This window comes from Mastigoproctus giganteus, chromosome 3 (genome assembly GCF_048544385.1).
Source record: "Mastigoproctus giganteus isolate SK-2022 chromosome 3, ASM4854438v1, whole genome shotgun sequence".
Classification (NCBI taxonomy): Eukaryota; Metazoa; Arthropoda; class Arachnida; order Uropygi; family Thelyphonidae; genus Mastigoproctus; species Mastigoproctus giganteus.
The window spans coordinates 10,689,241-10,707,865 of NC_143577.1; the positions used below are offsets into that span (position 1 = coordinate 10,689,241).

The following is an 18,625-nucleotide window of genomic DNA, read 5'->3' on the forward strand; positions in this document are numbered from 1 at the left end:
CTGCTTGGAAATTTGCTCATATCCTGCCAGTTCCTGAAAAGGGTGACAAATCCCTTCCATCCAATTATCATCCCATTGCACTTACTTCTACTCTTTCTAAAGTAATGGAGAAATCAATTAACCACCAACTTTTAAACTATCTAGAAACCTTCCATTTGATCAACAATCACCAGTGTGGATTCTGTCAGTGTCGATCCACTGGTGATATTCTGACTTATGTTACTCATCTATGGACAAATTCAATGGACAAGTTTGGCAGTTGCTCTTGACATTTAAAAGGCTTTTGATTGTGTTTGGCATAAAGGTCATTTAAATAAGCTTCCACCTTATGATTTGCCAAATGATTTTTGTAATTGGATATCCAGTTTTCTCTCTCACTGCGGCTGGTGGCTCTCTGTCTTCTGACTTCTCCATTAATGGTGGTGTTCCCAAAGGTTCAGTTCTTCTTTCTTCTACTCTTTTTCTCTTGTATATGAAATCCTATCCATAGTTTTGCTGATGATAGCACATTGCATTCCACCTTCCAGTTTGAGAAACCTTGCCCTGCTCAAACAGTTTCAACTTTTCAAATATCCACTACCAGTTCCCTAAATGCTGATCTCCTAGTAATTTTCCAGTGGGGAAAAGATAACCTAATTGATTTCAATCCTTCTAAAACTTAGTCCTGTGTCATATCTTGCAAAAAGGGTTCTTCTGCTCCTATGCTTATCTTCGATGACACTCCGATTTCTAGGCAAGATATCTATTGTGGATTACCCTGACTTCTAATCTCTCCCTTGGCTTAAGCATATTACAAATATTGTTTCCTCTGCATCTAAAAAACTGGGTTTTCTCTTTCACTGTCGGCATTACTCTCTTCCAAATAGCTGTTCATTCTCTACAAATCTCAAACCTGCCTTACCATGGAATATTGTTTCCACATCTGGTGCTGTGCCCCAAAACCTCTCTCAGGCTTCTAGTTTGCATTCAAAAGAGGGCAGTTAGGTTAATTAATGACTCGCCTCTAACAAAGTCTCTCCACTCTCTGTCTCATAGACATTCTGTTTCTGCTGCATGCCTTTTGTATAGATACTTTCACGGATACCCTTCTTCTGTAATTCCCGCTCTCTCTTCTAAACCTGTCCAAACACGTGCCACAACCATCAGCATCCTTTTACTGTCCAACTTCAAATTCAGAACCAACTTTTCTTCTTCCTCATTTATTCCTTGAACTTCTACTTTCTGGAACAACCTCCTGTCATACTTATTTTCTGAAAATTACAAACTATAAAAATTCAAGTCTGATGTCAACAAGTATTTTCTTTAACCCATGCACAGTACTGAGTACTATAGGTTCTAATACCTCTCATGCTTGGGGTTTTCATTTAAAAAAATCCCATTGAAATTGCAATCAGGTAGAAGTTATATTTGATTCAGTGGGAATGTCAGGTTGTAATGACAATGAGGAATTTACCCATTGAAAAGAAGTTTTTAAGTCATACTGTAATAAGCATATAAAGTTATGTAATAGCAACACAAAATTTATCAAAATGCAGTAACAATGTATATGTGAAGCATGCACTGTTTTGAGGTGTAGGATTTTGATTTGATTTTTTTTTTTGATTTGGTAGTTGTTGGCGCATCGGCTTCTGTGGCCATATTGCACCTCCCAAGGTTTTTGCAGTACTTTGATCCAAGCCCGAGGCGGGAATCGAACCCGCGACCTTTGGGTTGCCGGGTAGGTACTTTACCCACTCGGCTAGCCCGGTCGGTGTAGGATTTTGATATTGATTATATTTTTATATTATTGCCCATTAAATAAAAAAATAAATATGTAAAAACTATTTATATAAACATGTATAAATAGTTATATAATTACACTGGGCATTAAGGTTTAATCCCAAGGGCAAAAATTAAGCTTTTTGTTTTTCTAATATTTTTATGAACTGTTATTCTTATATTTATTGGGATGTATGACGTATATTCACCTATCATAAATTTTAATGTACTAATTTATTTCAACAATTCAAGGTAACTTTATACAATTTCTTGGTACAGTTTTATATCAGATTTTTTCCCTTTTTTGTATTTATTTTTATGAATTACAGTCATTTCGAGAATTAGTTACAAAAGTTTTTGTATAAAATACCTTTATACATAACTCCAGAATTTTAAAATACTAACCCTTTGCTTTATGCATCCTTACCCAGCAGGGTGGTTATTCCCCATACTTTGGAAGCCCAAGAACACCATTCAGGTTCAAGGTACTAACACACTACTATTGTGAATACATAGTCACAGCAGTGCATAATGCAATGATTCCGTGCATGACTAAAGTTGATTTTTTTTTGTTTGTTTTTAGAAGAACTTAGTAGAGGCATGTGACTGAATTATATAGTTTAGATTTTTATAGTTTACTGTAGTTTAGTAGTGTATTGTGTACTCTTTTTTATTTTTTTTTTTCATACTCATATTGGAACTTATTATTTTTTAATGTTTGTTAAAACTTTAATTGATTACAAAATTGTCAAATTTCAGCTAGTAAAAAAAAAGTATATAGACAAAGTATAAAATTAAATGCTTGCAAGTGAACTAACAAATTTAACCAATAATTATTGCTCCTCGATATATATATATATATAAAAGGAAAAGGGGGAAGCAAGAAAGTAGGCGAATACAGCCCAACTCAGCAAAAGCTAAACCTCAGCAATGCAAGGAAAATAAAATAATAGAAAAAATAAGAGGGTAATAAAGAAATAATAAAGTGGGAGAAAAAAAAGAAAGAACGGAAGATAAAAGGAGTATAAATAGTTAATAGATAGAAGACAGAGAGAGAGAGAGAGAGAGAGAGAGAAAAAAGTGGATTTAATATAAATATATATAAATTTAATCAAGAAAGAATATAGCCATATAATACGTTTAATCAAGAAGGAACATTGCTGTGCAACTCACAACCCTAGCACCATCATCAAATGCCAACTGTTGAATTTGCAAGCAATAACGGCAATATCGTGTCTCTATTTCTGATATAAAATACATGCCAATAAAGGTACAGACAAAGCATAAGTAAAAAATAAAATTTTTGATTAAAATTAATATAAACTAAAATAAACAGAAGTAGAAGGGAAGGTTGATTTATATGGATGGCATCTAATTACAGTTGACACTACAGAGATAGTAAATATATATGGAACAAGAACAGAACTTAGCATATAGCTAAAACTAGTGACATCCAACAAAAAAAAAAAAAAAAAATTAAACTTTGAAATATAAAACATAAACTAGTGATATCTAACAAAAAAAAAAGAAAATACATACATTGTATAGAAAATAGAAAAACAAAATTTTTTTCTTTTGATTTTGGTAAGTTCTATTCTTGTTCTCCTTTCGTATATATTTATTGTCTTTGCAATGTCAACTGTAAACTATGTGCTATCCACATAAATCATCTCATCCCTCTCTTCTACTTCCGTTCCTTTTAGTTTCTATTAATTTTAATCATAAATTTTATTTTTTACTTATGCTTTGTCTATAACTTTATTTTCATGTATTTTACTTCAGAAATAGACACAATATTGCTGTTACTGCTTGCAATTCCAGTGTCATCATCATAAGGTTGACACCTTATGATGATACCAAGGTTGCAAGTTGTATGGCAATGTCCTTCCTGGTACAGCTATATTTCTTCTTGATTAAATTTATAGGTATTATATTAAATCCACCTTTTTTTTTCTCATTCTCTCTTAAAAATTTACTATAAATTATTTATACTCTTTTTATCTTTCTTTCTTTTCTCTCCCTTTATTATTTCTTTATTATTATTATTCTTTTAATTTCTCTATCATTTTATATATACAGGGTGTTTCAGTTAAACGTTTCAGAACTTCTAAGAGGGGTAGGGTACATCCTGACAACTCGAAATCATATAGCAATGTGGGGTCGGAAATGCTTTCCTGAAGCGGTGTTGTACACAGAAGCACCATAAAGAAAAGAGACCGTAAGTGAGAAATCGTTTTAATAATACATGAAAAGAAGCAAAAGGTACATGGATTAAAGTAAGTGTTCGAAGTTTCTTCCACGGGCTACAATGCACGCCTCACATCTCCGACGCATGGACATCCGAACATTCTGGAATACTCCAGGCGAATTTCGAATTTCTTCGGCAGCTACTGCGATTCTTGCAACCAGCTCCTCAGCATTGTCAACAGGGGTGTCATAAACTAGCGATTTCATATGACCCCAGAAATAAAAATCAAGACATGATAGGTCGGGTGACCGAGCAGGCCAACGCACGGGACCACCACGTCCAATCCACTGTTGACCAAATGTGACATCCAGGTAGTTACGAACATCTCCGCTATAATGGGCAAGGGCTCCATCGTGTTGGAACCACATTGTCTGTTGCGTCGATGCAGAAATCTGTTCATCTCTCAAAAGTTGTGGCAATACTTGCTGCAGAAAGATCAAGTAGATAGGTCCGGTTAGACGACACGGTAACAGGTAAGGTCCGATGAGGTGATCTCCCATAATACCGGCCCATACATTGACCGAAAATCGAATCTGTGCTGCAACGTCGTATTGCATGCGGGTTCTCGACCGCCCAGATATGGTCGTTATGCGTGTTGAAAATTCCTTCCCTTGTGAAGGATGCCTCATCGGAAAACAACACTTCAGCAGGAAAAAGGGGATTTGTAGCACATTTTCCAAGGTACCACTGTGCGAAAGCAATACAAGGTGCATAATCCTCCGGTTGCTGTGTCTGGACACGCTGCACGTGAAACGGATGCATGTCTTGTTCTCGGAGAATCCTCCAGACGCTGCAATGGGAAACCCCGACTGCGTTTGCTAGACTTCGTGTACTCGTTCTTGGATTCCCCTGTACATGCTGCAGCACATTCTGTTCGACGGCTGGAGTCCGTGCTGTTCTTACCCTGTCCCTGTCAGCTCTTTCAAATGAACCTCTCTCAGCTAACCTCTGGTGCAGTCTTGCAAAGAAATTATGACTGGGAATACGCCTCGTCGGATATCGTTCCGCGTACAAACGCTGTGCGGCTGGCCCACTACAATTTGCAGCCCCATACGCCAAATGCATATCGGCTAACTCTGCGTTCGTGTAATCATCCATCCTACTAACTTGGCGTTCTTGTTCAAGTAATTCGAAATTCGCCTGGAGTATTCCAGAATGTTCGGATGTCCATGCGTCGGAGATGTGAGGCGTGCATTGTAGCCCGTGGAAGAAACTTCGAACACTTACTTTAATCCATGTACCTTTTGCTTCTTTTCATGTATTATTAAAACGATTTCTCACTTACGGTCTCTTTTCTTTATGGTGCTTCTGTGTACAACACCGCTTCAGGAAAGCATTTCCGACCTCACATTGCTATATGATTTCGAGTTGTCAGGATGTACCCTACCCCTCTTAGAAGTTCTGAAACGTTTAACTGAAACACCCTGTATATTGAGGAGCAGTTAATATCAGTTAAATTTGCCATTAATAATGTCATTGTCATTAAAGAACTAGACTAACCCTCTAATCCTATGTTATAAAATTATATCCTGAAACAAGGTAATTTCAGTACCCCACCACCAACTCCAACATGCTATTTATCTGTAGAGAGGAAGATGACATTTTCAAATTTCTGGTAACTTTTAAAAGCAAGTTTTTAATGACATTTTTAAAAAAAATTATATATTTTAACAGTGTTTTTAGCAAATTTGAGAACTGATTACTTCATGCTGCAATTAAAATTAATGTTTGCTAACATTAACTGAACATTTGCCACTTCCTCAAGTAAATATATAACTTTAGGATTCTTGAAGAGTGTTTTTTGCATTCTGTTTACATATTTTACTTTTGTAAAGGACAAGTCATACCCTTTTCTTGGGGAGATGGGGGAAGGAAACAGTAGAAATATTTCTTGACACAGATCCTGAAGCAGGATATTAACATGACCTAAGTAAGGTTTTGTATTTTGTTATGAAAATTAAGGCAGAAGGAAGAATCAGACAGTAAAAACTACAGAGGATTAATTACTTGGTATAGAATTATTTTTCAATTTTTTGAGAACTATGTAAGTTGCGTTTACTTTAAACCTAATGATGTGCAGTGAAAACTTACACTGGGATCAGAGGGTTAAATGGTCATTGATACTGATTTTTTGAAATATTTTAATGAGCATAATCTTTTTTTTTTTTTTTTTTTTTTTTACTATTTTGAATATTTTTAAAGTTTTATCAAGAGAATGCATCCATAAATTTATTATTTTTTTTTCCATACCTTAATAGCAGGATGGAGGAGTTGTACAAGTTGATGAACGAGCTCTTACAAAATTATGTCTACAATTCCCAACAGTAGAAGAAGGTCATATTTGGCAGCTTTTAAGACAGTAAGCTTTTATTTAATATAGTTGGGAAGGACATTATGTGGTGATTTTCCATATGTGAATATTAAGGTGATGTTTTGGGAACCTTGCTGGTACCCATCATCAGACCACATATTGGCTGTTATCAGCCCCCTGCTGGCTAAGTGGGGCTGATAACAGCCAATATGTGGCTAAGATTTTACTACTTAACAGTTGGTGATAGGTACCAGCAAAATTCCCGAAAAATCACTTTAATGTATAGGAATTTAGTTATTAACTGAATAAACTATCTTAATATGTATGCAGTTTAAGAGTGCTCATTACTAAAAGTATAATTCTAAGTCTTTTGTTTATATTTTTTTTTCGTATTCATCAGAAAAAATGTTTGTTTTGCTGATGTTTTTTTAATTTAAATAAATCTATTTAAATAATCCTTTAATTGGTCTGTTAAAATAAAATAATTTCATTGAAGTTATGTGCACTGCTTCCACTTCAGACAGAAACATCAAGCTTCAGTAATTTTTAAAGAAAAAAGCATGATAATAATTTCTTACCAATTGATGTCCTAAGTTTTCATTTGCTCTGCAGTATTCATTGCTCCCACAAGTAAAAAATGCTCCTTAAAGGCAAAGTAATTTTTATCCTTTAAGAAGTAATTTTTTCAAATATTGTATAGCCAACACAGAGATTCATGGAATTTGGAAAGAGTGAGACTATAATTTGTTCATAATTTAAACTAGACGTTCCGCAAATTGCAGCATCTGGAGACTAGGCACCCATGAGGGGATCTGATTGTGGTTTGAGCAGTTTTGAATAGTTTGAGCTGGCTCATTGCTGATGGGATTCTTCCTCTTGCTCAGATTACAAACCTGAGGGAGCATAAATTCAAAATGAGGAAAGACAATTGTAGAATAGATGTGTGGAAATTTGCCTTTAGCCAGAGAGTAGTCGATTGCAGGAACGAACTTCCATCAGTTGTTGTGGAAGTTGATAGCTTAAATAAATTCAAGGAAGAACTGGACAAACTTTTAGAGCAATGGATGGGTGAAATGGCAAGTGTTTTTTTTTTGTCTGTATAAGCTTGCTTTCTTGCATCATATGCCTCTACTAATGCTAAATTTCATTAAAACACTAGTTAGATTTAATGGATATAAAATCAACACTAATTAAACACTTATCAAATGGTTAAAGTTTACTAATAAGTAAATTAAAACTGCCACCAAATACAACTACTTAACAGTTGGCGATGTTTCTGTATCCCTTGTTGAGTACCAGCATTAGGCTCATTATCTTCCTGTAAGTGTAAACAGGAACTTCTGTATTTTTGATAACAGGTAGCCTTGAATTTATGTGCTTTAATTAGTGTCATTATTATTCTTTGATATTATTTTTTTTTTTAATTTTTTTTTTTTTTTTTTTTTTTATGAAAACCCCAAACACGAAAGGTATCAAAACCTATAGTACTCAGTACCATGCATGGGTTGAAGGAGAAGTATGGGGGGGGGATGCTGGAAACTTTGCTCTAGAGACTAAACATGGGTTTCACCACTTCAAGCCTCCAATAAGCAAAGTGGTGGTATTTCACCGGTTGATGAAAGTCATCTACCACCTGAAAATAACCACATAATGTTATTTTCGGTACACTACTGAGATTATTATGAAATTAAAAACTGGTTTAAAATTACATTCTGGTTACACTACTCTGCTTTTATGAAAAATTCACTGGTATATTCTCAGAAAAAGGATGTTTCTGAATCATTTTCTAATGCTGATTTCAAAAATGACTTCCATTTTTTCCCATCACATTGGGTTTCTTCAAAAATGATGAAACAAAATTTGATTTTTCACAAATTTTTATTAATCTTGGCAGCATTTGAGCACTAAAGTTATAACAGTTATAAAAAACTGTAATGAAATTATAAAAAATGCAGTGTGGTAAAAAGTCCACGAAACACTCGCCTCTCATTTTAAAAACTGATCTATGATGGGTCATATTTTATTTTCTTGCAGTTCCTTCTACATTACCGTCCCTCTTCAGCATCCAGCAAGTCAGTCATCATGTTGTCATTTCATCTCCCCTGGTACCTCATTACCATGTCTTTAATGTCCTGGTGAAACCTCTCGTTCTGTTCTTCAATAACACTTCCTAGATTTTCTGGGAAGTGGTCAATGTGGGAGTGTAAAAAATGTACCTTGACTCTAATTGTACAGCCCACTTCTTGAAGTTTGCCAAAATATTTTCAACTATATTCTTGTAGTTTGGATGGTTCCTTGTTCCCTAAGAAGTTCTCAACAATAAACTTGAAGCTAATCCAAACTACAAGGGTGGAAAGAGGACAGTTTTGGGGTCTACCAATAGTTTATGAACATGTTCTTTGATCCAGGCAACAAACTTACCCTCTTTGGCCAAACGTTGACATCCCAGTGCTTACTCCTTACCCAACTAATGCTAAACTAAATGAGTATTTTGCATCTACATTCACACATGAGGAGTTATTCAAGGAGGAGAATGGCAGAAGTTTATCTGTCTCTAACAGGGAGCTAAGTGATTTTGTAATAACTGAGAGCAAAGTGGAGGAGACATTGCTGAAATTAAACATAAAAAAGGCACCTAGGGCAGATGGAATCTATCCAGTTATATTGAAGGAGGCAGCAAGGGAAGTAAGTAAACCCTTAGCCATAATTATGAGAGCATCCTTAGAGTCAGGGGAGGTGCCCATTGACTGGAGATGTGCAAATGTATCCCCAATTCACAAAGGGGGTTTAAAGGGTGACACAAATAATTATAGACCTCTTGGTTTAACTTCTGTTGAGGGGGAAAATAATGGAGTCACTGTTTAAAGAGGTAATACAGGATCACCTAGACAAGACTACAGTAATAGTTCAGACACAGCATGGGTTCATTAAGGTGAAGTCTTGTCTAACCAACTTGATTGGATACTACGATGTGGTCACAAAGGAATTGGATGGAAAAAATATTTTGATATCATATACTTGGATTTCAGGAAATCTTTTGATACTGTTGCATGTGGAAGACTGCTGTACAAATTGGAGCGTTATGGTATTAAGGGCAATTTGCTTCAATGGATAAAGGGATGGTTGAGCAGGAGACGGCGGAGAGTGGTAATAAATGAACACTGCTCTACGTGGACTAATGTTATTAGTGGAAACCCCCAGGTTTCGTTCCTGGGCCTATTGTTGTTTTGTGTATTTATCAGTGATATCGATGAAGGTATATCAGGCTTAATGTCCAAGTTTGCAGATGATACGACAGTTGATAGGGTTATTAATGACAGTAAAGACAGTGTGCTACTCCAACTGGATCTAGATAAGTTGAGAAAATGTGCTCAGAAGTGGCAACTGAAGTTTAATATTGACAAATGCAAAGTACTACATATGGGTAGCAATAACCAAAGAGAAATGTACTAATTGTGTGGTACTACACTCAGGAAAGTGAAAAAGACCTAGGGGGTAATTGTGCAGTCAGATATGAAGTTCTCTGAGCAGTGCAGATGGGCTGCCAGAGCAGGTCACGGAGTTTTGTCAGTGATATATAGGAATTTTGCTAGCAGACAGAAGGAGGTGATTATCTCTCTATATAAGGCAATGGTCAGTCCACACCTTGAGTATTGTGTACAGATCTGGAGATTTCATTTCAAGAAGGATGTTGAGTTGCTAGAACGAGTACAGAGAAGAGCAACAAGATTGGTGAGAGCAAAGGGATGCACTTATGAAGAAAGGCTTAAGTTCTGCAAGTTGCAGCATCTGGAGACTGCAAGGTGATCTGATCGAGGTGTATAGGGCCTTGAATGGTTTGAGCAGGCTCAATGCTAATGGGATATTTCCGCTTGCTCAGATTAAGAACCTAAGGGGGGATAGATTGAAATTGAGGAAAGACAGTTGTAGAATAGATGTGCGGAAGTTTGCCTTTAGCTAGCGGGTGGTTGATTGCTGGACCAGACTTCCATCTGTTGTTGTGGAAGTTGACAGCTTAAATAAATTTAAGGCTGAACTAGACAAACATTTGGAGTGTCTGGATAGGTGAAATGGGAAGGGGGGGTTTTTTGGCTGATGCTGTAAGCTTGCTTTCTTGCATCATATGCCTCAATTAATGCTAATGCTAACTGTCCCCTCACACAAAAAGCAAGGCATTTTTTGTTTAGCCAGATGCTGTCCAAGTAACATGCATATCACTTTAAAGTCAGCACAGACAAACCAACCATGTTCTTCATACTTAATATTTGTCAACTTCAAGTTCTCATATGTTTCTTTCAAATACACAGAGTGAGCTACTGGAATTGACCCATATTTATTTCCATTGTGGAGCAACACACCTTTGAGACTCCTCTTTGATGAGTCAATAAAAAGTCTCCACTCTATAGGATTGTAACTAATTACTAAATAGTTCATTAAGTCATTTATATTACTGCAAAAAAAAGTCTTCCTGAGAAAGATAGGGATTGTTATTCTCTGTATCTGTACCATGAGGAAAATATCCCATGTGCTAGGAAAAGTTTTGACTTAAGTCTAGAAACAAGGAGTTCTGCAAATTCCTCTGGTAAATTTAAATCTCTTATCAGATCATTCAGTTCATGCTGTATAAACAATCTGGGTCCAGCCCGCAACAAACAATTGAGGGCTGAACTCAATGTCTCCAACCATGTAGACTTCAGTTTCATCTTCAGAAGCTTCACTTTCAGCACTCCTGCTGCTACATTCTCCAATATAAGTGTAGGACATTGAATTGGTAGATTATTTATGGCAGATGGAATATTAGGATATGGTCTTATGGCAGATGGAATATTAGGATATGGTCTTATGGCAGATGGAATATTAGGATATGGTCTTATGGCAGATGGAATATTAGGATAAACAATGCCCTTCTTATGCTTTGCATTGTATCCCTCTACATTAACGAAGCAAAAGTAACAGCCATCACAGTAATTTGTAGGCTCCCACCAAATCATTGAAATTGCAAATGATATAACCTTCTTTTTTGCCATTTTTTTCCAATCTCAATGCTTCAACACAGGTTCAGCAAACTTTATGTGGAGCCCATTGTATTGTTTATCTTGGTCACCATGTTTCACTCCAAAATAAGCAAAATACACATTTTTTTACAAATTCTGTACTATCTTTTCTTTGCCTGAGGACTACGTAACTTTCATAAATACAATAAAATAAGTTTGAATTGTTCAACACTTGTGCGAAGACATTTTACTAACTTTTTTAGCACAAGCTTGACACAATAACTTCAAAAATAAACTGAGCTCACACTGATAAGCACTGCCGCATGGAGCTCTCAAGATCCAGAAACAAATGACTGAGGTAATGTTGCTGACATGTGAAGATTTAGTTTACAAATTCTCAGCATTTACTCCTAACTTAATACATTCAGTAATGCAACTTGTGACATCAACTTAAGTGATTTGTGTATATGATAGAAAAAACAAGTAACATTTCTGAAATAAGCAGAAAAAACTGAGTTAAAAACAGCTATTAGTTTATAAACATCAAAAACATACAGAGTGGTATTATTTGAAATCAAGATACTCTACCGTTTCTGTGTCACTTGGTTCAATATCATCAGTTTCTAGGTCCAAATTTCAGGGAATTCTTTCAGCTTTGGTTTGCATAAGCCCACATTGTCTGAGTGTCACGAGTAAAGTGATATCAAGTGGGCAGCATGTATACTCTGATTTTCAAGGCCTTTCTATTATTAAAATAATAATGAAGTTCTGTTACTACTAAACACATTCAGTAGATGGTGGAGTACATAGTAATACACACTTGTGGAGTTTCAAAACAATCCATATGTATGAAGACTGAGAAACTATGTAAGAAAGTATGAGGACTGAGTCTGAATCTTGAAATTGCGGCTTTGTAGCAAGTTTCAGCTTGTCATAATATGTTTGGCAGTTCGACTAATTCAGAATTACTGACACATGAATCACCTGTTTATCAGCAGTCACTCTAAATCAGGATGTGTTGAATAGAAGGTGTGTTATTTGTTTCATTACATTTTTAAATGTGTGATTTTACTGAGCAGCAGATTTGCATAAAATTTTATTTAAAATTAGGGAAATGTGCAACAGAACAAAATGATAAAAACAGTTTTTAGAGAGGATGCTGTGTGTCATTGAAAGAGTTTTCAGTAGTTCAAGAAGCTTAAAGAGGGCTGCTTGTATTTTGAAGATGATCCTTGCTCTGATCCGATCTGATCAGGAGGATTGACTTTTAACTATCCGCAAAGTTGCAAGAGAAATTGATATCAGTCAATTTTAACACAAGTTTTGGGAATGCAGCATGTTTCGGCCAAGTTAGTGCCTCACATCTTCAGCAGTGATCACAAAGAGAGTGGTGAGTTCTTGCTTGTCAAGATCTTTGTCAGCTTACAGATGAAGATCCAATAGTGATAAATCATGGATGTACTATAACCTGGAAACAAAGACTCATTCTTCTCAGTGAAAGCCTCTTTTTCCAGGCCCAAAAAAAGCAAGATCAAATCAAATGCGAAGATCATGCTTTTTGTATATTTTGACTGGCAGGACATTAATTATTATGAATTTATTCTCGTGGTCAAGGAGTAAACCCAGAATACTAGAAAACAGTTATCTGATGATGTTTGAAGAAAACAGCCATAAAAGTGAGCTTTAGGGAATTGAGACTTGCATTATGACATTATATTATTCATTTTCAGTATCTTCCATTCAAGAATTTCTCAAAAGGCACTCTTACTGTAATTACAATCTGCTTTACTTTTAGCACAGATTTAGCACCCCTGTGATTATTATGGTTCCCCAGCTTAAAGTCTCCTATGAAAGTTCACAGATTTATAATGATTGAGGAAATTATTGAGAATATGACACAGGAACTATTAATAATTCAAAAAGAAGCCTATCAGGATGCTTCCAGAATTTGCAGAAGCATTAGAATAAGTGCGTAATCAAATATAATCAAAAAGATATAATCAAAAAGTCTGGGAGGGGATAATATTTTGGATTTAATGAGACTTATCAGCTATTGGAATGGATATTCTCTGAATTAGTCTATTTTTATTATTATTATTATTTTTTTTTTTTTTCTGGAATTACTAATAGTTCCAGTGTTGCATTCTGAATAACTTCCTCAGTCATTGCAAATTTGTGACCTTTCAGGGGGACTTTAAGCTTGGGGAAAAAAGATCATAGGGAGAAAATTTCCACACCTGAGTACAGTATGTGGGAGACCACAGTGATGGAGTTCTTCACAAGAAATTCTAGAATATAAAGCACCAAGTGTGCAGTGGCATTGTCATAATTATAAGTGCCAATTCCCTAATGGCCACTTTTCTAGCCATTTTCTCCATTAAGCATTACACATTCACCACAGAACTCTTTTGTAGTATTCCTGGTTCCTTGTTTGATCATATGAGACAGATTCATAATGAATAATGCCCTTTGAGTCAAAAAATATGATAAGCATGATCTTCACCTTCATTGAAGATTGGCACCTGAGAAAGGCACCTGGAGTGGATGGAATCTATCCAGTTATATTAAAGGAGGTGGCAAAGGAAGTAAGCAAACCCTTAGCCATAATTATGAGAGCTTCCTTGGACTCAGGGGAGGTACCCATAGACTGGAGATGTGCAAATGTGACCCCAATTCACAAAGGAAGACACAGGTTATCAAAGGGAGACCTGTTAATTTAACTTCTGTTCCAGGCAAATTAATGGAGACACTGGTTAAAGAAGCATTGCAGGATCATCTAGACAAGACTTCAGTTATAGCTCAGACACAGCATGGGTTTGTTAAGGGGAAGTTTTGTCTGACAAATTTGATTGGATATTATGATGTAGTCACAAAGGAACTGGATGCAAAGAATAACTTTGATATCATATATTTGGATCTTAGAAAGGCCTTTGATACTGTTGCACATGGAAGACTGCTGCACAAATTGGAGCAGTGTGGCATTGGAGGCAAATTGCTGCTACGAATAAAGGGATGGTTGAGGGGGAGAAGACAGAGAGTGGTAATCAATGGACACTGCTCTTCGTGGACTAATGTTATTAGTGGAGTCCCTCGGGGTTCAGTGTTGGGTCCATTGTTGTTTTCTGTATTTATAAATGATATTGATGATGGTATATCAAGCTTAATGTCCAAGTTGCAGACGATACGAAGGTTGGCAGGTTGTTAATGACACTAATGACAGTACACTGCTGCAACAGGATCTAGAAAAGTTGAGCAGATGGGCTGAGAGGTGGCAAATGAAGTTTAACATCGAGAAATGTAAAGTATAGACCATTCCGGTTATTTGGGACACATCGGGACTAGTGCATTTTGGCCCTATTAAGCGGCTGTCCCAATTATCCGAAGTTTCATGTAAATAGTTAAAAATACAATGTACCCCTCCCTTTACAATTGGTTCACTGTACAATCAAATCACATTACGACGAACTTCTGGAACGAGTACGAGAAGGGCAACAAGATTAGTGAATGGAACAAAGGATTGCTCTTACGAAGAAAGGCTTAAGTTTTGCAAATTACAGTGTCTGGAGACTAGGCACCGGCAAGGTGATCTGATTGAGGTGTATAAAGGTTTGAATGGTTTGAGCATGCTCAATGCTGATGGGATTCTTCCTCTTGCTCAGAATAATCACCTGAGAAGGCATAAATTCAAATTGAGGAAGGACAGATGTAGGATAGATCTGCGGAAATTTGCCTTTAGCCAGCGGGTGGTAGGTTGTTGGAACAGACTTCTATCCCTTGTTGTGGAAGTTGATAGCCTAAATAAATTTAAGGCTCAGCTGGACAAGTATTTCGAACGAACGGAGAGGTGAAATGGGAGTGGTTTTTTTTTTTTTTTTTTGTCTGATGCTGCATAAGCTTGCTTTCTTGCATCATATGCCTCTATTAATGCTAAATATGATTCAGAGGACAACCTGCCCTCAGTTCTCCCCTGAGCCAGGTCTGCCACAAGTGGGTAGGTGAGGTAAACATCATTTATGGGCGACAGTTCAGGTGGGTGCCAAAATTTTTTTTTGACATATACAAGTTGGACCTATGTTTAACAAATTTCTTTAAAATGAAATTTTCTGTTTAGCGATATTTTTTGAATTCCCCTTGGTAATTACATATAAAATAGTTTCCATAGAAAAGAAAATTTCTATATAATGAACGGATTACAAGAGACTTAACTGGTAATGCATTAACAGTTCGCACCACTGGCCTTCAGGCAATTGAGACAATTAGTGCTGCTACTAAGTACAAATTAAGAGTTAAAGGGATTACCATTCTGTAACTTAGTGGTACTCGTAAAACCTATTCAACTGCCAGAAGTTGCACTGGTCATCCGATTGGTTAACATTTACTAGTATTCAAACATGGTAATTCATTTGAAATAAATACAGTACATGACGTTGCAGACTTCCATTAATTTTCTTATTATCTGGATATGTGTTCAGTTATAATTTGGCATCATATTTTTAATAAAATTAATCTGGTAAGTAAAATGCTCCAAAAAAAAAAAAAAAAAGGATTTTGATATATATGAATCTCTTGAATGTCTACAAAATGTCATGAAATATTTTAAAGAAAATAGAACAGAGGAAGCAGTCCAAAAAATTCTCGATTTGGCTAATAATATGGCTGCTATCATTGGCATTGAAGCTTCATTTCAAAGGTTAGAACTGTAAGGAAAAGATTGAAAAAGCGTAATTTCGATTTCATAATCGAAGCAGAGATGAAGCTATTCAGGGTCCGCAACAAAATTTCAAAATTAATTTTTTTATTTCAAATTATGGACATAGTAATTTTCTCATTAGCTGAAAGGTTTACAGATATGAAATAACATGTAGAAATATTTAAAATGTTTCATAATATTTCTGAATTAAAGAATGGTCTTGTGACAATTAATTAAATCTTGCAAAGATTTACATATTAAGTTAAGTAACATTGATCACGATGAGTCTGATATCGATGATTTAGTTATTAGATTTATATTAAACACGATATGACTCCATTTAAAGTGTATATATTTTTAAAAACGATTTTATAGATAGTTTTCCAAATGTAATAGTTTCATTAAGAATTTGTCTAACTTTACCAGTTTCAGTTACCTCAGGTGAACGGATTTTTAAAAATTAATCAAAAATGTCTCAAATGACTCTGTACTGGGCAATAATTTCAATAGAAAATGATCTTATGGAACAAATCAACATAAATGAAATAATTAATAAATTTGCATCTCTTAAAGCAAGGAAACATAAATTTGTATAATTTTCATTTTATTTTTATTATTGTACGATTACTGTGATTTAGAATTTAAAGTTTATATCCAGAATTTCAGAATGATTTTGTTATTTTTGTTTGTTGTTTCATTATATTATATGTGAGATTTGATGTTTACCTTTTGAAGTAATTCTTTTCTTTTTCAATAATTAATAATTATTTACAACTTATTTTATTTTCTAATCCAAATATTTTGGGGCTGCAAATTTGATTTTGCTTACTGGTGGCACATAGGGTCGCAGCGGCCATGCCCTGAGCCACTGCCTTGAGCCTTTTGCTTTGCTGCTCTGGTCTGAGGCATCTTTTTGATTCAATTTCAATACAATTAAAAATATAAAAATTATAACACTAAACCTATGGTAATAGTAATCATGCCATGTGATGCAAGAAAGCAAGCGTATGAGCTTATGTAGCATCAGCCAAAAAAAAAAAAAAAAAATTCACACAACCATTCCCTCTAAATGTTTGTCCAGTTCCTCCTTAAATTTATTTAATCTATCAACTTCACAATGACAGATGGAAGTTTGTTCCAGCAGTTAATCACCCACTGGCTAAAGGCAAATTTCTGCACATCTATTCAACATTTGCCTTTCCTCAATTTGAATTTATGCTCCTTTAGGTTCGTAATCTGAACACGTGGAAGAATGCCATCAGAATTCAGTGTGCCCAACCCATTCAAGGCCCTATACACCTCAATGAGATCACCTCGCAGGTGCCTAGTCTCCAGCCACTGCAATTTGCAAAACTTAAGCTTTTCTTGGTAAGAGTATCCCTTCATTCCCCTCATCAATCTTGTTGCCCTTCTCTGTACATGCTCAAGCAAATTTACATCCTTCCTAAAATGAGGCCTCCAGACCTGTATGCAGTACTCAAGGCGTGGCCTGACTATTGCCTTATACAGAGGGACAATCACCTCCTTTTCCCTGCTAGCAAAATTCCTGTATATCATTGACAAAACCCCGTGACCAGTTGGTCTGTCTGATGATGCATTCTGAAAAATGCATCATCAGTTGGTCCCAGTGTACAGAATTTAAAAACTGTACATTTGGATTTATATCCCAATGCAGTAATAATACTATATACAGGGTGTCTCAAAAATACACGGCATAACTTCAGGAATGAGTTCCTCGCATGTAGACAATAAAAATATTTGATATCAACATAGTTCCGGAAATGCTTGGTTCCCGAGTTATTAACCAGAATGTCTTATCTCCTGCAGCTGATTTCCTTCATCAAAAGGTACTGACAGAATCTGGTGGTTTTCCATTCCGACAATGTACTCAAATCAGGAGCAAGCGGATATGCACTTTATGTATGGTTTGACGGATGGCAGTGCTCTGGAGGCTCATCGTTTGTACCACGAAAGGTTCCCAGAGTGATATCCGACAGGAAAACGTTTGAGGGCATCCATTGTCGCCTTTTTGAACATGGGACCTTTACACCTCGTGCTGCTGACAGAAGACAACCAAGATCTACGACTCCTGAAATAGAGGAAGAGATTTTGGATGTTGTGCCTGCCACTCCTGGAATCAGTACGCGCAGAATAGGAATGCAGCTGGTGTTCAACATTCGACTCTTTGGAGAGTGTTGCGAGAACAACTGTATCCTTACCATCTGCAATGGGTACAAGCCTTGTCACCAGCAGATTACCCTGCGCAAGTAATATTCTGCCAGTGGTATTCAGGCCTATATTCAGGCAGAAGGTGGACATTTTGAACAATTACTATAAGGTGATGTGAACAGTTAAGTGTCATAGACAGACTTCAAAACTCGGAAACCAAGCATTTCCGGAACTATGTTGATATAAAATATTTTTATTGTCTACATATGAGGAACTCATTTCTGAAGTTATGCCGTGTATTTTTGAGACACCCTGTATATATATTTCAGTATCGAGTTTTATCTCCTATCAAATTTAAGTTATATGTATTAAGTTATAAAGTTATGTTTGTAAAATCTAAGTACAATAGAATGTCAGTTATCCGGAATAATTTGAAAGGCTGATTTTTCTTCTTT

The 18,625-nt window shown here is 35.8% G+C and overlaps 1 protein-coding gene across 1 annotated transcript in view; it reads left to right on the top strand.

Annotated features, from left to right (window-relative positions):
- The window catches only part of LOC150087705 (uncharacterized), a 198,929-nt gene that overhangs the window by 93,568 nt on the left and 86,736 nt on the right, over positions 1 to 18,625 (top strand). The window contains exon 4 of the mRNA XM_090369854.1: positions 6,265 to 6,365. Coding sequence (XP_090225980.1) covers positions 6,265 to 6,365 — 101 coding nt within the window. The remainder of the gene's footprint in view (positions 1 to 6,264; positions 6,366 to 18,625) is intronic.